At 56.9% G+C, this 22,256-nt stretch overlaps 1 protein-coding gene across 3 annotated transcripts in view; it reads right to left on the reverse strand.

The window, feature by feature from the left end:
• NCOR2 (nuclear receptor corepressor 2) overlaps nucleotides 1-22,256 on the reverse strand; it is a 166,751-nt gene that overhangs the window by 96,229 nt on the left and 48,266 nt on the right. For 2 of the 3 annotated variants that reach the window (XM_025401526.1, XM_025401527.1), the window contains exons 8-11: nucleotides 14,223-14,289; nucleotides 7,291-7,463; nucleotides 6,325-6,415; nucleotides 3,344-3,522 (exon numbers count right to left, since the gene is read on the reverse strand). In XM_025401526.1, the coding sequence (XP_025257311.1) occupies nucleotides 3,344-3,522; nucleotides 6,325-6,415; nucleotides 7,291-7,463; nucleotides 14,223-14,289 (510 nt within the window). Of the gene's footprint in view, nucleotides 1-3,343; nucleotides 3,523-6,324; nucleotides 6,419-7,290; nucleotides 7,464-14,222; nucleotides 14,290-22,256 lie in introns of all 3 variants that reach the window. The other variant, XM_025401524.1, reaches the window with a different exon arrangement.

Consider the following 22,256-nt stretch of genomic DNA (forward strand, 5'->3'; position numbering starts at 1 on the left):
CCAGGCGTCCCGGCGACGTGCCACAGCCGCACGGCCTTCGCGGGGAAAGCAGTGGCCGCCAGCGAGGCTGGACTGTGGGCTCCCACAGAGGGAGGCTGAGTGAGCACCGGTGCCCGACCTGCCTGGCCCTCCAGATGGCTGGGCAGGAGGCTAGCAGGCCCCGCGCCTGCTTCCCAGCCAGACACCCGAGGATCCTGAACAGTCTCTCTCTCCTCCCAGTGGAAGCAGCGCGGTGAGGAATGGCAGGCTTCCCTGGCCTGGGATCCCACCTCGGGCGGCTGGCAAGGCCGGAGCCATCCTAAAGCCCTTCTCTTCCAGGTAGGGAGAGTCCTTCCCACTCTGCTCCCTCTCCTTGTCCCAGTGACATTTCGTTCCTTGCAAACCCCTCCCACGGGGTTTCCCCAGGCACAGTGGGGGCTCCCAAGAGACCAGGAATCCAACTTGGGAATCTCCTAGGTCACCTGTTCCCCTCCCCCCGACCTCACTTGCACCCCCTGAAGACGTTTATTAGAAGTTTCCTATGCCCTGCACACCTCACAACAGCTGACTAAGGAAGGCCCTGTTGCTCTACCCATTTTACAGATAAGGAAATCGAGGTTCAGAGGGGGAATGGTCACATGGCCAGCACATGGTGGAGCCCCATGCTGTCAGCAGGTGATTTTCAAAGCCCCGAGTGCTATCAATTCCTCCGCACGAGACCTCAAACCGAGCCCACAGTCCTGGAGGGATGCAGGCGGCCAAGCTGTGGCTCAACCAGGCCAGCAGACAGCAGCCCAGCCTGCGTCCCCCACCCTTCGGCTACTGAATTAACAGAGGGTGAAATTATCAGACCCGCAGAGCCACATGAGATCTTCCGAAAGGCTGGAGCCACAGAAAGCACCCCAGAACACCAGTTTTTGTATTTCAGAAAAAATACATACACTAAAACATCATGCCTACCAGAAGGAATTTGAATATCGAACGCAACAGTAATTCAGTAATTCTTTTTTTTTTTTTTTTTTTTGAGACGGAGTCTCGCTCTGTCCCCCAGCCTGGAGTGCAGTGGCCGGATCTCAGCTCACTGCAAGCTCCGCCTCCCGGGTTCACGCCATTCTCCCGCCTCAGCCTCCCGAGTAGCTGGGACTACAGGCGCCCGCCACCTCGCCCGGCTAGTTTTTTGTATTTTTTAGTAGAGACGGGGTTTCACCGTGTTAGCCAGGGTGGTCTCTATCTCCTGACCCCGTGATCCGCCCGTCTCGGCCTCCCAAAGTGCTGGGATTACAGGCTTGAGCCACCGCGCCCGGCCTAATTCAGTAATTCTTCACACCTATGACTGTCCCACCATCACCTCCCTCGTTCAAAACTGTAAAAAGCATGTGACGGAGACTTCAATTTGATGTAGAAAGATCATGCCTGCTATGGTGAGGCTGCAGGCACGAGCCACTAAGTAACCGAGTATTCCTGCTCAGGGACCAGGGCTGTTTCCTGCAGAGGACCACTGATCCTGCGCTGTGGGCACCCAAGGGCTCATTACCCCACCCCTCTATTTTTATGGATGTTTCAACATTTCCGTCATCAAAAGCTACTCTTAAAAAATGATTTCCACCAAAGACCCTCCTGGATAGCCACTGTGTCCTTGTCCTTTCCGAGTTCGGTATCTGCACGTGCTAGTCCGCCCGCCCCTGCTGGGAATCCAGAGTCACCCCATCCCTCAGGTCGTGCCTGGCACCTCTTTTGAGTCCACAACCGTGGACCAAAGCCCAGGGCACTGGGGAAGGAGTGTCATTGCTTTGGAGGAAGCTCTTGTCTGGAGGCAGGGTCTTCCCCAAGTCAGCTCAGTGGCCTGCTGGGTGAACGTCGGACAGTGACAGAGTAAAGTCTCTTCCCTGCGTCCCCTCCTGGCCAAGCACTGAGACCTCCGTCCACACCTCAGTTTCCCACTCTCCTGCCTCCCAGAGGTCTGAGGTCCTGAGGAGGTGCTCTATGTCCTGGGCAGGGAACCCAGCGCTTTACGGGCAAGTGATTATAGCAGGCTTGTCCACCCCGCAGGCCACATGCGGCCCAGGATGGCTTTAAACGCGGCCCAATACACATTCGTACACTTTCTTAAAACCTTATGAGTTTTTTTGTGATGTTGTTTAGCTCATCAGCTATCATTAATGTTAGCGTGTTTTCTGCGTGGCACAAGACATTTCTTTTTCCAGTGTGGCCCGGGGAAGCCAAAAGATTAGACTCCCCGGAATTATAGCACACTGTTCCCAAGGTGTGGGGTGGTTCAGCAGGGCCCACCATCTCCTCTGGGGACCCTGGGCCAGGAATGGAGGCCTCCTTCTGCCTGGATGTCACATCACAGATCCTCACTGTGGTGTTTGGCCCCCTCAGACACAGCTTTCGAGAGAACTCAACTCCCGTCTCTGCTCTGCACAGCCCTACTCCCTGGCCCCATTCGCAAACCCTTCCCCACACAGCCTCTCCATTCCGGCTGGGGGAGTCTGAACCCTGCCTCCGCAGTGTGCATGCTGTGTGGCCTTTGTGCACTGTCTGAACTTCTGTGTGGCCTTTGTGCACTGTCTGAACCTCTGTGAGCCTCCGTGTCATCACCTGTGTACTGGGGTGGGCCTGGCTGAGCTGTCATAAGGGACAGGAGGGGGAAATGCATGAAGCCGACAAGACACAGGCACAGTGATGGGATCATGAACCCACTCAGCCAGCAGCTACTGTCAAAGAGAAAACAAAATAGAAACCACCAAAAAGCCACTGGCCAGCCGCGGCCCTGCCGAAGGCTCAGGCCCAGCCTCTAAGTCCTTCCTGCCTTGTTCTTCCGACTCACAGCGCCCCGTCTTACATACAGCTGCCCTTAAGCTTTGTGCCAGGTTGAAGTGTGTCCTCGGAAAATTCATGGCCACCCAGAACCTCAGAACGGGGCCTTATTTGGAAACATGGTCTTTGCAGATGTAATTAAAGTAAGGTTGTATTGGGTTAGGCTAGACCCTAAATTCAGTGTGACTGGTGTCCTTATAAGAAGAGGAGAAGCGCAGAGACAAAGGTCATGTGGGGTCGGAGGCAGAGCGTGGAGGGATGCATCTAGAAGCCCTGGAAGGCCAAGGATGCTGGCAGCACCAGAAGCTGGGGAGAGGCCGGGACAGGCTCTCCCTTATGGCCCCCAGAAAGAACCAAACCCACCGACACCAAGATTTGGACTTCCGGCCTCCAGAACCAGGAGACAGTAAATCCCTGCGGCTTTAAGCACCCCCTGGCGTGTTCATTTGTGGTGGCTGCCCCAGAGACAGAGCAGGCCCCAACAGGATGGCTTTCTGGGACGGGGAGCGGGGCGGGAGGCCAGGCCAGGTGATGGAGGACTCACTTCTCCCGGAAGGTCTCCTTCTCCTGCTCGCTCCACATGTTCATGACCTGGCGGTCTTTGTACACCTTCATGGGGTCGGCCATGAGCCCGTTCATGTTGATGAACTTGATGCGCTGCTGGTCGGCGTCGTACAGCATGGGCGGGATCACGGCCAGCTGGCGCATCTGCTTCTCCAGGTTCTGCAGGGAAACCGAGGGCAGGGTCAGAGCGCCCGGGGGCGAGGTGCTCCGGCCAGCGCAGGGGACCCAGGGAAGGCACAGAGGGGACCGATGTTCTGCGCCCGGGTAGGGAAAATGCAAAACCGACGAGAAGGAGAATGATGAGTTTAAAAATAATAAGAGCTCATGCTGGGGGAAGGGAGAATGTAAAGGCCTCCCCGACAGGTTTATGGTGGGCAGGACTGTAGATTCAATGCAGAGAGCAGCAGCTGCCCTCTCTGCAGTGGGAGGGGAACCATGAATCTTCCCTTTGGAAACGCAAGCTCCATAAAGCACTGCGGGAAGGATGCTCAGCCCAGCTGGGCCCAGGGAGCCCGGGAGACAGGACGGCCTTCCAGGTTCGGCAGTCAAGAGTGGGCCCTGGGGTCCAGCTGGCCCCACGGCATGCAGGCAGCCCAGGGGCGCAGAGAGGGTCGGCCGCCTCGCTGGTGGAGAGAAGCCTTTCCTTCCCCCACACCCCACGCCCCCTCCCAGCATCCCGCTCCTTCAAAGGGCCCACCTGGGATCTGGCCTACCCAGCCCTGCATGCGGCAGCAGTCAGGCGGCCGCTCCTCTAATGCACTGGGATGACTATTAAGAGGCTCTGAGCCGCCACTCAGCTGGGCTCACTTCCCCAAATCTCGCAGCCAGCCAATTACTGGCGATTAATTACCCATCTCCGGAGGCAAGCGAGGGCTCCGCGAAGCCAAGGTCAGCCAGTTCAAACGATCCAGCTGCCTGGCGGCCCACATCCAACCTCTTCACTCGAGGTGCAGGACTCCCAGCCAGGGGCCGCGTGCGAGGCACAGCTCTGACCCCGGGGTGGGACAGGGTTCCCCCAAGAGGCCGGTGTCTGTCTCCCAGAACTTTGGAGCTGTACCCCACACCCCGATACAGAACGCTGACCTTCCTCAGATGTCTCAGGGATGTAATAACAGCAGACCCCCAGCAGAGTCCTCCCTGGCAGGACCTCTGCTCCGCCCTCCCACAGCTGCCTTCCTGTCCTTCCCATGCCGGCCATGTGCTCTGACCGCAGGAAGCTCCCAGAAGGATGGGAAGTGCCTGTCCTCCGGCCCAGACCCTTCCCTTGCACACTCCCGGGGAACCTCAGGTCACCCCAAGCTGGCTGGGGAAGTTTCTGTCCCAAATTCCACTTCCACCCTTCACCCTGGACACAGCATCCTTGATGTCCCTGAGGACTCTGGTGACTGCATTCCCATGTGGCCAGTGTGTGTGTGTGTGTACATGCAACAATCAGCCCAGGTGCCACATCCTTGGCCATCAGGTAAAGAATGCAGAGGAGAGGGCCACCGGCCTCCTCCTTCCAGTGCAGACTAAACCCACGTCCAGCCTCTCTGCGGGACATCCACAAGTGCAGAGCATCGGTGAGACGGGGGCTAAAACGGCCCAGCTCCGGTGCCCAGCCTTCGAGGGCCAGGCCCTGTGACTGTGCAATGGGATGGCTTTCTGAGCTCTGTTTTCTGTCAACTGGATGTTGTTGTAAACAAAAACGTACCACAAGAAGTTTTAAAATTAAAAATTATGTTTTAATGGCCAGATTCATCTTTGGATTGCCTGTTTCAGAATCATGTGGGTGGCTGGGTAAAAATTCGGATTCCTGGGCTCTGCCCCAGACCAGCTGAATTAGAATCTCTGGTGAGAAACTGCAACTTAAACCAGCCACCCCCTCCCTGGGGCCCCTTCCATCTGTCTAATCTGAGCATCAGCATCTCAGGGCAGCACGTTCTGTTGTCCAACAGAGCGCTCTGCAGCCAGGGAGGTGTTCGCTGTCTGCCCCGCCCAGGAGGGGAGCCGCCAACCACAAGCGGCTGTCGAGCTCTTGAGATGTGTCAGATGCAACCGAGGAACTGAATTGCTAATTTTATCCCATTTTAATTAATTTTGATTTCAATAGCCATGCGTGGCTCTGCTGCGCTGAGCTGAAGGGCTATAATCTCCCATCTGGACAAAAGCTCTCCCCAGACAAAAGTCCCCAGAAGGAAGAAACGTGCCGTGGCTGCTTCATGTCTGCCGTGGTGTCGGGAGCAAGGGGTAGTGTCATCATGGATACCTGACCCACAGGACCCAGGAGGGACAGGCTGATGCCAACTTCCTCCCCAGGAGAAAAGGTTGCCCCTCTGCTTCCTGGCCATCTGTGGGCCCCCATGACGGCAACCAGGGTCACCTCGGCTGACCCCAGGGTGTCCTGGTACCCCAAAGAGGCCTGAGGGGAAACCAGCCCTGCTCCAGCCAGGAGGGCTGAGGTTCCTGTGAGAAGGTCGTGGCTGTGTGGACAGACGGCGTGCTGGGAACTTACGGCCTGCACCATGCTTCCCCCACCCCGCCAGGCTCTGGGCCCCGGAAGGCTGACCCTGGAACCCACAGGTACTCCTGCCCCTTGGGTTTCCGGTTGGACTCAGCCAATGGGAAGTTCCAAAAGGAGGCAGGAGATGGTAAGAGTGAGAGGCAGGGCCCTCGTCCCCAACCCCCTCCGTGCTATGGCATCTGGATCGGGGAGCGCTGGGGCCCTCCCTGCAGGGCGTCCTGCCACACCCCATCTCAGACACATTAACACCCCTCTCTCCGCTCACCCCTGCAGGCCTGGGACGGGCCGTGGCTTCCTGAGGCTTCTACTCCTGGGTACCTCGGTACCCACCTTGATTCTGCAGTGGCAAGCCCCTTGATGTAAACCACCCGGGAGGTGGTTTCTGGCTAGGGCCTCTGCACCCTCACGGGGGATGCCAGGGAAAAGGAGCTGAGGCCGGAGTCAGGGCCTGGACTCACCTCCTGCTCTGAGAGGCCGTCGATGATCTCCGACACCTCGTGCTCGCTGCGGGCGGCTGACATGGACAGCCCACTGCCCCGCTGGCCCACCCTGCTGGGGACCAAGGGGACACACTCAGGACCAGCCTTTTGGTGGTCGGGGACACTAGCAGGCCCCTGTGGCGCAGCCCTGAGCCCACGCCCTCCCCAGAGAAGAAGTGTGGGCAGCAGGCAGCAGAGGGGCTGGCCCTACACCAGGAGTCCTGGGGAGGCGTGGAGCCCCCACCCCAACCCAGCATGGCCAAACCCTGTGACACGGGCAGCTCACTCACTTCCTCTCTCCTAAAATACCCTGAAAAGCCCAGCCACAAAGATCTGGGTTCAAAGCCCCGCTCTGCCTCTTTGGCCCTGGGGCAAAGTGTTTCTCTCTGTGCCTCAGTTTCCTCCCCTGTCACATGAGGATTCAAAAGTGGCACCCGGCTGTCTAGAGCTGTTGGGAGGAACTTAATGAGACATGGCTTGTGAGTTCGGTTAAGGGTGAAAGCTGTTGTTATTATCACCAATGAATCGTCTTGTCTGTGCATCCAAAAAAAAATGGCCATAGAACCACGGCTGCTTGTCACCAGGTACCTCTCACACAGGGTCCACCAAGCCCTCACAGCCACTGGGGGAGGCTGGCAGCCTGGTCTCTTAGCCACATCTCTCCCCTTTGTCCCACACCGGGGATCTGAAACTCAACTGCCTTCAGGGGTCATGCAGGCCACAGAAATAGGAGTGCTTGCCCCCAAAACGTATTTAAGCTCCAAGCAAGTGTTAGGCCAAAGAGGCTCCACGGGACACATGCCAGGGTCTGGTAGGGCCCCGGCTACTGGCCTGAGAAGCTGCTGCACTGTTCTGTTCCTTCCTGGCTGGGTCACCTCTGCTGAGGATGCCTGGAGCTGACCCCGGGCCCTGACATGGGGGGCACTGGGCTCGGGCCCCGCTCACCTCTGCATGCGCTCCTGCAGCTCGCGCTGCTTGCGAATCTCGGGGAACTGCTTCTCGTAGTACTCGCGCACCTTGCTCTCCTTGGCCCGCCGCCGGGGGTTGTTCTCGATGCGCTCCACCTTCTTCTCCCAGGCCTCCATGAGCTGGTCATAGCGCTGGCAGAACTTCTGCTCCTGGGAGAGCGCGGGGGAGCACTGCAGAAGATGCTCCTGAACCTGGTACCCGCCGCCCCGCCCCTGCCCACTCACATGCAGGCAGACACACAGGCGCACGCACACACACTTCACACAGGCACACACACATGCAGTCACACAGACACACACACGTAGTCAGATACACACAGCCACACAGACATGTACATAGAGGCACACACACAGTCAGATGCACACAGGCACACACACACAGAGGCACACACAAGTCACACAGGTGCACACGGACGCACACCCAAGTCACACAGGTGTACACACAAGTCACACAGGCACACACAAATGCAGTCACACAGACACACCTATACAGTCAGATACAGTCACACAGACATGCACATACAGGCAGGCACACACACATACAGTCAGATATGCACAGGCATACACAAGTCACACAGACACACATGCAGTCACACAGACACACAGTCACATACACACATGCAGTCAGACACACACATAGTCACATGGACACAGTCACACAAGTAGACAGACACACTCACACAGACACAGTCACACAGACATACAGAGGCAGACAGACACACAGATTCACAGTCACATAGGCAGACAGAGAGTCGTATAGGTAGATACACCGAGACAGACACACACACATATATACACAGGCACATAAGTCACACAGCCAGCCAGCCAGACACACAGATGGTCACACAGGCAGACACACAGTCAGTCACGCAGGCAGGCAGACACACACATGGTCATGCAGGCAGACATATGACAGACACACACACACAGTCCATCACACAGGCAGGCAGACACACACACATGGTCATCCAGGCAGACATATGACAGACACACGCACAGTCACAGGCAGACAAACTGGTGCACACACAGGGTCACACAGGCAGACATGACGGACACACAGAGTCACACACGTAGACACACAACAGACACATACATGTCACACAGGCAAATGACAGAAAGACACACACATTGTTGCATCGATATCCAGCAGACGGGGGCCCCTGAAGAAAACCCACAGACCTCCCCTGGAGGACATGGTCACCTCCCTTCCTGGTGAACCGGCCACCCAGTCCTGGCCTCCTCTACAGAGGCCTGGTCCCAAACGGATGCCACCCGCCATATGTGGCTCAACTGAAATCACAAATCGAGTAAAATTTAAGAGTCGGTTTCTAGTTCTCCCCAGCCACACTCCCAGTGTCCAGCAGCCACATGTGGCTGGGGCTCCGGCCGCACCAGACAGCCCGGATGGAGCCCACTGCCACACCAAAGGAAGCTGTGCTGTACCGTATGGCGTGGGGGCCCGTCAGCCCCAGGGAGGGGCAGCCTCCAGAGAAAACCACATTGCAAGCAGTTCCTCATTCCCCAGCCTCACCCCAAGGACCAGCTGTGAGGACCTCAGCAGCTCCCAGAGAGGGGGCTCTGCCCTCCCTCCAGGACAAGGAAGTCCCTCTCCACATCTAACCACAGCGCTGCCTGCTGCATGTCCTTTGAGAAGAGATCCCCAATCAGCCTGGAGCATAGCTGCCTGGCTTCCACATCTCCAAGGTGACTTGAGCAAGCGGCGGGGGGCCCACCCACACAACCCCAGTTATCCACCTCCAGCAGCTGGGGATGGACAGATGGTGTGGTCTGGGAGCCTCCGCAAACACCCACTTGGCGCTTCGGCACAATCAGAAAGCCCCTCTCTGGTCCTGGAGCCCAGACACCCCAGCCCCACCCCGCCCCATAGTTCAGCTTCTGACCAAGGGCAAGCTGTGCCCTCCATCCTCCACAGCCCCGTGACCACGACGGTCCCCACAGGGTGGTCAGGCTGGTGCTGAGTGGCCCAGAACCTGACCCCATGCATGCAGGCTGTGCCAGGAACCCGCTGGAGATCGAGAGGCGGTTCTGGTGACAGACAAACACGTTCTGGGCAGTGGCTGCGGGCAGCCCCAGTGAGGGATGGGGACCGCGGGGACGGCAACATCCAGCCCATGCCACCTCGGCCCCTGTCCGAGAGGCCCCAGGCTCACGGGTGAGAAAAGCTCGCCTCAAGCCAGCGGAGGAAAGTCACGCAGTGACTGGTGCAGACCAGCGGGCAGAAACCAACAGGCCACTGGCCAGCGGGGCTTCGGCCTGTCCACGTTGACAGCAGGGCGCCAGCAAGATGGCCTGGCTCTAGCTGGGTCCCTCGTGGAGTGCGCCGGTGGCAAAGGCCCCCAGCAGTAGTGTCCCTGAGGGGACATCCAGCCACCTCCATGGCCCCAAGCACCAGGCTCTGCCTTCTGCCCAGGACAAGGAAGTCCCCCTCCGGGTCTGACCACAGTGCCGCCTGCTGTAGCCTGTGCCTCTGTCCACGGTGCTGGGTGTGCACTCGGCCTGCCTTGAACAGTGCAGGGCGGGCAGCTCCGGCCTGGCCTGGGTGGCAGGGAAGATGCTCATTGGCGTTTTTCTACAAGGGCGGACCCACTGGCCAGAGGAGGAAGCAGACCCCTTCCTCCCTTTCCTCCCTCTCTCCCCGCCTCTCTCTGTCTTACACACACACACACACACACACACACACAGACACACACATACACACACACAGACACACACACAGACACACACAGAGACACACACACACAGACACACACACAGAGACACAGACACACACACACACAGACACACACACACAGAGAGACACAGACACACACACAGACACACACACACACAGACACACGGAAAGACTGGAGCCCCCGCCCCACCGGCTACTCTGTGGGGTGCTGGGAGTGCAAATCCGCCAAGGAGAAGGAGCAGGCCAGTCATGCCTCTGGGACCACAGACCGAGCCAGCCTCTCAGCCAGCTGGGCCTCCAGAGGGGCCAGCTCAGCTTCCCAGGAGACGTGGCAGGCCTGGGGGGCCGTGCTGGTGCTGAGCATCCTGTGACAGGGACAAGGCCCTGCTCTCTGGGAAGAGGTGGGTGCCAGGAACCTGCTAAGGTGTGGAGGTCCCTGGGTCTGAGGGGGGTCTGGCTCCCCATTGGGGGTGAGGCAGGCACATCGGAGTTCTTGGCCAAGCCCCCCTTCCCAGGCCTTACTGAAATCAGTGCAGTCAGGGACTTCGGCTTCTTATACCACAAGAAAGAGACCATCCCAATCGCCACCGCAGCTTCAGGGGGTGTTGAATTTGTTTCCGTCTGTCCCAAGATGGGCCACGAAGCCACCCTGGACCCTTCTTGGAAGTCCCTGGTTTCTGTCTGACTCTTCTCTAGCTTTAAATTAAGCCGATTTCTCCCTCCATCCCCTCCACAGACCCCCCAAGGAGCCACTGGCGATCTTTAAAGAACTCAAGCCCGCCCCAATTCCACCTCCAGCCTGAGCTCCTTCCAGCAGCTGCAGCAATCCTTTTAAATGGAAATCAGATCCTCTGCTGCCCTCCCTAGAAGAGCCTTCACCCCAAGGAGGGAACCACGGTGGGTTGGGGGGGGCGCTGTCAAGGAGGTGGCAAGATAGCGCTGAACTGGCAGTCGTTTTAGGTGGAAATGAGAGGATTTCCTTCCTCACAGGAGACAAAGGGGGAGTATTTATTAGGGCTGAAGCTCCGCGCCTCCGTGCCTATTTTCCAAGAGCGCAACAACAAACACGTTTATATTTGTATTATACACACAGAGCAAATATAAGGCAATGGTAACTGTGGCTGATTCTAAGTGGTGGGTATATAGACGTTCCTTGTACTCTTCTGTCAAATTTCTTAGAATGAGGACTTTGGATTCTTTACTACAAATACATGTATTAAGACTCGGTGTCCCACTGCATTCGGCATAAAACCTGAATGTTCCATCCTAGCTTGAGGGCAGAGGTTTCCAGGTGATCTGGCTCCTGCCGCTGGCCTGCCAGGTTCTGCCCCAAGCTGGTTCCTGCCTCAGGGCCTCTCTGCACCTGCTACGCCCTCTGCCTGACACCCTGACTCTCAGATCTGCACAAAGCCAGTCCTTTCTGGTCACTCCCACCTCAGCACTGAGGTCCCCAGCCCATCTCGAGAGCCTACCCCTCTGCCCAGCTCTTCTCCCCGCATTACTGGGCTGTTTCCTGGCCTGTGTCTCCTGGGCACCCGGCAGCCCTGCGTGGATATCTCTTAACTTGATAAACAGATTGGATGCTCGTTTCAAGAGTCTCTTGTACCAGCCCAAGTGCCCGTGGGTACCATCCAGTCAAGGTGGGGGGTCTGAGGAAGCTGGGCAAGGCACTGCTGGGCAGCCCACCTCTCCTCATCTATGAGCAGGCCTTGGGTCCCGAGGGCTGCCTACAGCTACCCAGGCACCAGCATCTGGCTGGAAGTGTCTCCTCCATCTAGTGCCCAGACAAGTTCGGGGCCAGGGCAGGCAGGGCCAAGGGAAGACTCTCCTCCCATATAGCACAGCCCCTCCTTCCGGAGCCAGGTGCCAGGACCTCCTGCCCCAGCTAAGCCCCTCACCTGGCCCCATGTGCCCACACACCTGCCCAGGACGCCATGCCTGCCTGGGGTCCCCCTCCCCAGGCACTGCTCAGTTCTGCCGTGTAGCCACTCACCACACCACCATACCCCACACACCCTCCTGGGCTCTCTTGGAACTGCCCCTTGGGGGTTCAGAGCATGGGCTCAGGAACCAGGTAGTCTGGATTCAAATCTCAGCTCCACCACTTCCCAGCTGTGTGACCTAGGGCAAGTTACTTAACCTCTCTGTGCCTCGATTTCTTCAACTGAAACATGTGGCTGACCAAGCTCCCACCTCACAGGACTAAATGCCCTAATGTATGGAGAGCACTCAGAAGAGTGCCCGGAACACAACAGGCACCGGAAGGGCAGGGTGTGCGGGCATCCTCCTCGTCCTTACGCACGATCTGTCCCTGCAGCCTGCAGGTCTGAGGACAGGGCCTGTGTCACACCAACTGCGAGCCTCGCACACAGTAGGTACTCCGTGACTGCTGGCACCCAGGCCCCGAAGGCATTGGATCAACTAACACCCTCGGTGTCCCACGCACTGTTCTGTCCCAGCCCATTTCCGTTCAAGCAGCATTTAGTCATCACCTACTGTGTACCATAGACCTACAGGCACCAGGCATGACAGAGCCACTGCTGTGCCCTGGAGGGCCTCTCTGGAGGCTGGTGCCCAGCAGATCTCACCCCAGAAAGGACACAGGGAGTTGCCTCACAGGCCCCACCCCAACACAGCGGAGGGAGGGCAGAGGTGGGGCAGGGGGCTGCAGGTACAAGGGGAGCCCCTCCACCCTCCAGCAAGGCTAGTTCCCAGCCCTTGTCACTTCTCCTATCCAAGAATCCCAAGGCAGTAGTCCCCATCCAGGCCGCCTCTTCCCCAGGTGGGGACCTTCTCAGGGTCTCCCCAGCCTTATCCCATTCCCCGTGTCCCAGCAGCCCCGTGGCTTGGGTGGACTCAACGACATCATCCTCAACTCTACAGAAGGTCCCATGAGCCAAAACCAGGCGGCCTCACTCCATCTCCCCGGCATCAGCCACTGGTTCACAGGACCCCGGTCCTCTCCTGGCCTAATCAGAGCATCTGTGATACCGTCAGAGAAAGGATAGCTCTCTCTGGCTCCCAGCTGCTATGGGACTTCAGGTTCAGTTTGTCAATGTTCTAACACACAGAGTTGAAAAAACTGCATAGAAATGAAGGGGTCAGGTGTCGTGGCTCACGCCTGTAATCCTAGCACTTTGGGAGGCTGAGGCGGGTGCATCACCTGAGGTCAGGAGTTCAAGACCAGCCTGGCCAACACAGTAAAACCCTCTCTACTAAAAATACAAAAATGAGCCGGGCATGGTGGTGGGCACCTGTAATCCCAGCTACTTGGGAGGCTGAGGCAAGAGAATTGCTTGAACCCAAGAGGCAGAGGCTGCAGTAAGTAGAGATCCTGATACTGCACTCCAACCTGGGTGACAGAGTGAAACTCAATCTCAAAAACAAATAAATGAAATGAAATGAAATGAAGTGAAGTGAAATGAAATGAAATGAAAACAAGACTTGAGTTGAAAGACTATTCCTGCCATCCACCCCCAACAGACGTTTCCAGCTACACCCATTCCTTTCCTGTTGAAGCCCATCTGAGTCCACGGTTCTTTCCCTGACAACTGGGAGAATAGTCGACCTTGATCTCCTCTGGGGAATGGGTGATGTCCACAGCCGCCCTAAACCACCACCACGTGCCTCTGGCACACCCAGCCTCCCTGCCGTGGGCTGAGATGCACAGCCTACAGTGAGAAGCAGGAATCAGCACCCTTTTCTGTTTGAATGAGGCCACTGGCCACAAACGCAGGCTCAGGGAAAGGGGGCTCAATGCTTGTCCACTGTCTCAGTTTCTCTGAGCCTGGACCTGGGCCCGGTGCGCCAGGAAGGGCTCATTTGTAAAGGTGCGCCCTGCGGCCCGTGCTGCCTGGCACACAGCCCACCCTGATCCTCCACCTCTCTCCAAAACCTCTCTTTCTGCCTGAAAAGCCCAGGACAGGTCCCATGACCAGGGTTTAGCAACTAATTTTCCAGGCCAACATTTTGCTTTCTTCCCTTCCAGGCTGGAAGAGGGGCCATAGGGCCTCCCACCCCCACACACCCTGAGGCCTTCTGGAAGCAGCTATTGTCTTTCCTCCTTTCCTGGCCGGCCTTGGCTTTTCTTCCGCAGCCTGGACGCTCAGGGAGGAGACAGCTGTGGAACCGAGAGGGCCCTGCAGGTGCGGCCCCCTGTGCGCTCGATTCTCCCCGGATCTCAAGGAAACCTGATGGGGGCCACGGTGTGGACTTACCCATTGTTTCCGAGCGTGATTCCTCCTCTTGAAGTACAAGATTAGCTTCTTCCGCATCGCCTGGTTTCTGTGCAGGAGGGAAGCGGCAGACAGGTCAGCCTGGCCGGATTCAGGCGCTGCACCCCGCGCCATCCTGTTTGCTGAGAATAAGCCCTGAATTTGCCCCGTTACTGGTTCTCAGGGAGATAAGACCCCAGAGTACTGTGTCCCCAGAGAGACCTGTGAGCTGCCAATGTGCATCCTCACTCCCCCGCATGCGAGGCAGCCCCCGCCAACATTTAGGTTGAGCCCGGTGTGCAGACAAGAGGGTTCCCAGAGCTGAGGGGCCTGTGGCTTCCCGCCCCTGCCCACATGCACCCCAGCAGCCACACCTGCCCATGGAAAGATGGCTACAGAGAAACAGCCACAGCCTCCAACTAGGAATACAGGCCACGGAGCCTGAGACCCCGAGACCTGCTGCCGCCTACAGGCCAGGTGTCAGGGTGTGGCCTGCACGGCCCCAGGGTTGACTCCAACCAGGTGCAGTGCACAGCCCTCCAGCACACCCAGTCCTGCCGTGGTGGGAGGGACACAAGCAGGGTGGGGCAGCTGGTGGGGCCACCAGGCATGGACTTCAGGTTTCAAAACCCCCAGGGGGGTCTCAGACTTCAGGCCAGGGGCCATGGGGGCTCAACCAAGCAGGTTACACACCCCACTGCAGGTTCCAAGGGAAGCAGGCACATCCTAGGAGACGGGAGGTTCAGAGAGACAGAAAGAGACAGAGACCCAGAGACAGAGGGAGACAGAGACCCAGAGACAGAGGGAGACAGAGACCCAGAGAGAGACAGAGACCCAGAGAGAGAGAGACAGAGACCCAGAGAGAGACAGAGACCCAGAGAGAGGGAGACAGAGACCCAGAGACAGAGGGAGACAGAGACCCAGAGAGAGAGAGACAGAGACCCAGAGACAGAGGGAGACAGAGACCCAGAGACAGAGGGAGACAGAGACCCAGAGAGAGAGAGACAGAGACCCAGAGACAGAGGGAGACAGAGACCCAGAGACAGAGGGAGACAGAGATCCAGCGACAGAGGGAGACAGAGACCCAGAGAGAGAGAGACAGAGACCCAGAGACAGAGGGAGACAGAGACCCAGAGAGAGGGATACAGCGACCCAGAGGCAGAGGGAGACAGAGACCCAGAGAGAGAGAGACAGAGACCCAGACAGAGAGAGACAGAGACCCAGAGAGAGACAGAGACCCAGAGAGACGGAGACAGAGACCCAGAGAGAGACAGAGACCCAGAGAGACGGAGACCCAGAGAGAGAGAGAGAGACAGAGACCCAGAGAGAGAGGGAGACAGAGACCCAGAGAGAGAGAGACAGAGACCCAGAGAGAGAGAGACAGAGACCCAGAGAGAGAGAGAGACACAGAGAGAGACAGAGACCCAGAGACAGAGGGAGACAGAGACCCAGAGACAGAGGGAGACAGAGACCCAGAGAGAGAGAGAGACCCAGAGAGAGACAGAGACCCAGAGAGACGGAGACAGAGACCCAGAGAGAGAGAGACAGAGACCCAGAGAGAGAGAGAGAGACAGAGACCCAGAGAGAGAGAGAGACAGAGATCCAGAGAGAGAGAGATGGAGACCCAGAGAGAGAGAGACAGAGACCCAGAGAGAGAGAGACAGAGACCCAGAGAGAGAGAGACGGAGACCCAGAGAGAGAGAGACGGAGACCCAGAGAGAGAGAGAGACGGAGACCCAGAGAGAGAGAGACAGAGACCCAGAGAGAGAGAGACAGAGACCCAGAGAGAGGGAGACAGACAGGGAGACAGATGTGAGAAAGAGACAGAGATTGGGAGAAGGGGAGAAACAGAGGCAGAGAGAGACAGAGAGATGAGATCCAAGATAGGACAGAGACCTGGAGATGGACAGGAAATGAGACTGGAGTGAGAGAGATGAGACAGAGAGGATCAGAGAGAGAGAGAGAGGAGTCAGAGAGAGATAAGATCCAAAGGAAAGGGACAGAGACTCAGAGGAAGATGAAACTAGGAGAGGGAAAGAGAGAGAGAGAGAGAGAAGTGGGGAGAGGAAGAGAGATAAGACCCAAAGAAAGCGGACAGAGACCCCGAGACAGGCAAAGGGAAGGAGCCCTGGAGAGTAGAGGCCAGAGGTTCTGGAGCCCATGCCATGAGGGCTGGAAAGCACCCCCACCCGCCACTGCATCAAGACCTCAGCACCTTCCTCTTCTCTTCCCAGGCCCCTCCCCACAGTCTCTGACACACAAAGCAGGTGTTGCAGCCTCCCAGGGCCTGGGGCCACAGCCACCTCAGCAGCCTGCTGTACACCTTAACTTGCTGTCTGTCCCCAATCTGGGGCATGCAGTGGCACCCACTTTTCCAGGGAGGGGATCCCCAACTTCTTCATATTCTCAGCAGTGGCCAACCCCGCTCCAAAGCTCCAAAGCTGCTGACTGGGAGCCACGCTCTGCCCAGCCCCCAGGACCCTAGCCCCATTGGAAACCGGAAAAGGAGAGAACCCCAGGCTCTGATGGACGAGTGAAGCCTCGTGGGGCTCAAGGGCCTGGAATCCACCTCAGTCCCTGGGTCATTCTGGTGGTGCCTTGGCCAGGGCCTCCCCACCTTCCATCAGCCTGGCCCCCACCCTGGTCAGGGTGGGCCCCAGGGGTCCTCAGTCCCACAGGCTAGGACCAGCACCCTTTATCTCATAACAGGGTGTCTCTGAGCACACCTCAGAAGCCCTCAGTTTCCTCATCTGAAATCTATGGCATCACAGCCTCGTTTTCTGTTATTCAACAAGTGCTTACTGAGCATCTACTATGTGCCAGGCACTGTTCCAGGTGCTGGGGACACACCAGGGAGCAAGACACAGCTGTGGGCTCTCACAGAGGTGACACGGACAATAAGCAAGATGACCAAGATAATCCTGGATTTGGGAACTTAAGTAGAGTGGTGGGCTAGTGAGTGCTTGCGGGGCAGGGTGTGAGGGGGGCTATTTTAGATTCCCTGGTGCGGAAAGGTCTCCCAGAGAGGATGGCCTTGAGCTGGGATCTACGTCATCAGAAGGACCCGGCTCTGGGAAGATCCAGAAGGAAGGGAACTCCGGCTGGAGGGCACCGCAGGAGACAGGAACAAACTCTGTGTAGTGGAAGCACAGACAGAGGAAGGTCCTGTGGCTAGACAGTGCTGGGGAGGGACAGAGAGGACGGAGAAGAGGCTGTGAGCAAGACTGGCAGGGCCGGTCCTGCAGGGTCCTGTGAGTTTCGACATGGCAAAGGGTTTGGTCTTTTATGCAAAAGACAGCTGTGAAGGAGTAGAAGCAGTGAGGGCCCAGGGCCACTGAGCACAGCAGCATCCAGATCTTGGCGAAGACCATCCTCCAACCCCAGAAACTGTGCTGCCCGGGACATGGCTGAGTCCAGCGCTCGGCCAGGAAGTATGCAAGAAGAGCCCACAGTGACTTTAGTCAAGAATTGCCAAAAACAAAAGAAAACAAAAGTTAAAAGGACACAGAACCCAGCCTGAAGGTTTCCGGCTGCCAGAGCTGGAACAATGTGAGTGACAACAGAAATAGCCCTGGGACCAGATTAGCGTCCCAGGAATAAAACAAATCCCCACGGGTCTGTGTGATTATAAACAAATGACTCAATACATCAATGCATGGAGGAGAAGGGACAGATCTTTCTTCTAGAGTTCCAATGAATAAATGTCCAAGAAATGAGGGAAATAGAAAATCGTCATTAGAATGCAGTAATAACCCAACTGCCGCTGGCAAGATCCAAGGATGAATGCTAAATTGGGTTAGCAAAATTTTAAGGAGCAACAAGAAATTTGCACAGTCTCAAAGAATCTCCCCTCAAGTATGAATGAATCATGGTGGTGGTTCCACAAATCTTTATATTCCCACCTCCAGGAGGCGGAGCTTAACTCCCCTCCCTTGGAAAGTGGGTGGGACTTGGTGACTCCCTAGCAAAGAACAGAGCAAAGAAGGGATAACTCTAAGGCGACAGGGGAGACCTAGGGCAGAGCCCCCATCACGTCGGCATCACGCAGCCCCTGACCTTTCCTGGTCTTCCCCAAACCCCCCATCCCAGTCTTACCAGGAGGAAACACCTGCCAAAGAAAGCCCTGACCAGTGCTCTTCAAAAGTGTTGGGGTTGTGAAAAACAAGGCAAGGCTGAGAAGCTGTCACGGGCTGGAGACTAAGGAGACACGTGCACAAATGTCACGTGAGAACCTGAATCAGATCCTGGACCAGAAAACAGACGTTGGCGGGGAGACGGGTGGAAATGCAAAGACAGCTGGTAGTTTAGTGGAGGGTCATGTGCCGCTATTTCTTTCCTAGTATTTTGTTTCGTTTTATTTTGATTTTTGTTTTTAGACACAGGGTCTTGCTCTGTCTCCCAGGCGGGAGTGCAGTGGCTTGATCATGGCTCACTGCATCCTTGGACTCCTGGGCTCACGCAATCCTCCTGCTTCAGCCTCCTGAGTAGCTAGAACTACAGGTACGTGCCACCATACTTGGCTATTTATTTTTTGGTCGAGACGAGGTCTTGCTTTGTTGCCCAGCTGGTCTCCAACTCCTAGCCTCAAGTGATCCTCCCACCTTGGCCTCCCAAAGTGCTGGGATGACAGGCGTGGGCCACCATGGCGGGCCCCAGTTGTGGTGTTTCTCTGCTGTTCTATAAGCTGTCCACCTGAGGGGTGCCAGGTGAAGTGTGCGTGGGAACTCTCGAGAGTGTATTTGCAACTCTTCTGTTGTACAACGTACAATCTAGTTACTTCAAAACAAATAGTCCCGCCTTCCCACAAAAGAAGAGAGACAGAATCCACTTTGAAACACCGTGGTGAAGACCATACAATATTGACTTTGGGGTTTGCAGGCGGTACACTGCCTAGTACAGGTGAGAATGTAACCCCCAACCACTCCCCCAAAAAACCCTGATATGTGTAAGTCCTAAGCCCCAGCACCTCAAAACATGACCTCATTTGGAAACAGGGTCTTTAGAGCGAGAAGCAGGTTAGAATGAGGTCACTGGGGTGGGCCCTAATCCAATGACTTATGAAAAGGGGAAATTTGGACACAGAGACAGACACGCACGGAGGGGAGATGACGCGAACAGACACGGGAAGAACGCCACGCGAATATAAAAGACGGGAGTGACGCATCTCCTAGCCAAGGAACGCCAAGGAGGCCAGCGGCAGCCAGGAGCTGGAACCGGCAAGGAAGGAGCCTCCCCTGGAACCTTCCAGAGAGCGTGGCCCTGTAGCACCTTGATTTCCAAGTGCTGGCCTCCAGCACTGTGACAGAAAAGTTCCTGCCATTTTCAGCAGCCTCGTTCATGGCCAAGTATTAAGGCAGCGCTGAGAAGCCAGTCTGGCATGTGATCGTCCACAAACCGTGGGGCCGTCACTGCAGCTGGAAAATGACTCGGTGAGCATGAGGCCTCGGAGTGGCGGTGATGTGCACGCAGCTGTCTGTTCACCCCCGATGGGCAGCAACTGAGGGTGTGAATCCTCCCTGGTTACGGACACTGCCTGCCACCCAGAGACATCCACGTACCACGCCAAGAGGACACATATCAAGTCCGCAAACACATGTCAAGTCCGCAGGTCACAAATCGCACAGTGCACAGGCCAGAGACAGCCTCCGAGGGTGTCGTGTTGGGCCGTGGTGCTTTATTTTTATTTTTATATTTTTTATTTTTTTGAGATGGAGTCTCTCACTCTGTCACCTAGGCTGGAGTGCAGTGGCGTAATCTCGGCTCACTGCAACCTCCGCCTCCCTGGTTCAAGTGATTCTCCTGCCTCAGCCTCCCGAGTAGCTGGGACTATAGGCGCGTGCCACCACGCCAGGCTAATTTTTGCATTTTTAGTAGAGACGGGGTTTCACTATGTTGGCCAGGCTGGTCTCGAACTCCTGACCTCGTGATCTGCCTGCCTCAGCCTCCCAAAGGGCTGAGATTACAGGCATGAGCCACCGCGCCTGGCCGGTGCTTTCTAAAATCCTAAATTCATTGCCAGCACTGAAAACCAGAGGCTGTTACACAAAAAACCAAACCTAAAGCTTCTCTTGAAAACATCAGGCCATCGGGCCACACCCCTTCATGGCCACAGGCTGGGAAACTGAGGCTTGGCTGCCCTTTTCAAAGGTCACCAAGCTCCCCGTTCCTCAGCCCTACCACTCCCTATTGCCTCACACCAGCCCTCCTCACTCAGACGTTCCTTCCCGCTCCTGGAGGCAGCCACCCGGGTTTGCAGTCCCCTAGAATCCCGGTGTATGATGCCCACGTGTTCAACACTCCTCTGGCAAACTTTTTTTAAGTGTTTATTTTGTTCCAAGCAGTGTTTAGGCAATGAAGATGCATATACTGTACTGCAGACACATCTTTTCTGCTGAGCTTCTGTCCGGCAAACGTAAAGACCACAGTCTCTAGGAGGGCTCTGGAGGCACGGGCCAAGCAGCATGTGATGAGTTTGCTGGTACAGGCATTCATGGGGTGCAAAGAAGTCAGGGTTTAAAAACACACACCCTATAAGGAAACCTAGTCCTGTCATCTGCCAGGGCACTGGGAAGGAGAAGCAGGACGTAGGAGGGCGGGATAAGGAGGCAGGAATTATGAGAGCGTTCCACGGCAGTCCGGTCGGACCCTGGCTGGGACTGGTCCTGGGGCTTATGGGGTACTGGAAAAGGAAAGCTTGGGGCAATCAGGGGAGGCTTCCTGGAGGAAGGGAGGTTTGAGCTGAGGCCTGGAAGAAGCAGAGGAATGGGGTGGGAAGAAGACAATGAGCAGAGCCCTGGGTTCTAGGGAGGGAGGCAGCGATAGTGAATCTGGAGGGGGCAGAAGGGGTGCTCAGGGAGAGCCTGACCCCAGCTGCAGAGGAGAGGAAGAGGGAGAGGAAGAGGGAGAAGAAGAGGGAGAGGAAGAGGGAGGCAGCCGTGCAGGGCCCGGATACCTTGGGAAGAGACTGTGAGTTGGGGTGATGGTCTGGACCTCCTGATCACTGAGTGCCAACCAAAAGCTGTGACAGTGCCAAGCAATGTGACGTGACTTGCCTAAGGTCACCCAGCTAGGGAGGGGCAGGGTCTGGAGTAGAGACCCAGGAGAGGAAGCTGGAAGGATGTGCAGTTAGGACTGGTCTAGGAATTTGTCTATGTGACCCTGGGGGAGTCATCTGATGTCTCTGAGCGAGACCACAGAGACCTGCTAAGAGTCACCTGGGTCCTGACTGGTCCCCCTTTCCGCCTGCACAGCCCCAGGTCTGACAGTTCCCATCAGCCGACCCCCAAATGAGGCAGCAGGAGGGAAGAAATCAGCCTGCGAAAAAAGAAAAACGAGCGACGGAAGAAAGCAGCAGGCTTCCAGGCCTGAGGGGACCGGCGAACCAGGGCAACCCCCGGGCAAGCAGAGGCAGAGCACGCCTGGGCGCTGGCTGCCGCCCACCCCCGGGCCCCACGCCCTTTCACCACATCCCACGAGGGCTCCACGGATGCCTGGGAATTCCTGCAGGGTCCTGCCCAGGGTGGGGCCCATCCCTCAGTGGAGACCCCATCTCTTGCTCCTCTGGGGCTGCCCCGGCCCCGCGCCGGTGGTCTGAGCTCTCCCTCCTGCAGCAGGGGACACCAACAGCGCCCGAAGCAGGTGGCGGTGGGAGGGCAGCGGAGGCGGCTACGGGTGACTCCAATGCGTCCGAAATCGTCTGTGCAGCAGGAAGTCAAGCGTGAAATTAACTTTCACTCTGTAGCCCCAGCATGCAGACACAGAGAAATTAAAGTGACGGGGCAAGGTCTCAGGGGAGGGAACGACCTCCCACCTTGAAGCAATGACAGCAGCAGCGGCGAGGAGGCCGTAAGCGTGGGGGAGGCTGCTCCGGGGGAAGCTGGGCACCCCACCTGACCCCGGCTGGATCATCTCATTGTCCCATGGCGGCAGTCACTTATCACAGTGTATTTATTCTTAACAGCCTCCCCTACTAGAATGTCAGGCCTCATTCACTGCTATGTCCTGGAGGCCCAGAACAGTGCCTGGCGTGTAGCAGAT

Source organism: Theropithecus gelada, chromosome 11 (genome assembly GCF_003255815.1).
Source record: "Theropithecus gelada isolate Dixy chromosome 11, Tgel_1.0, whole genome shotgun sequence".
In the NCBI taxonomy this organism is placed as follows: Eukaryota; Metazoa; Chordata; class Mammalia; order Primates; family Cercopithecidae; genus Theropithecus; species Theropithecus gelada.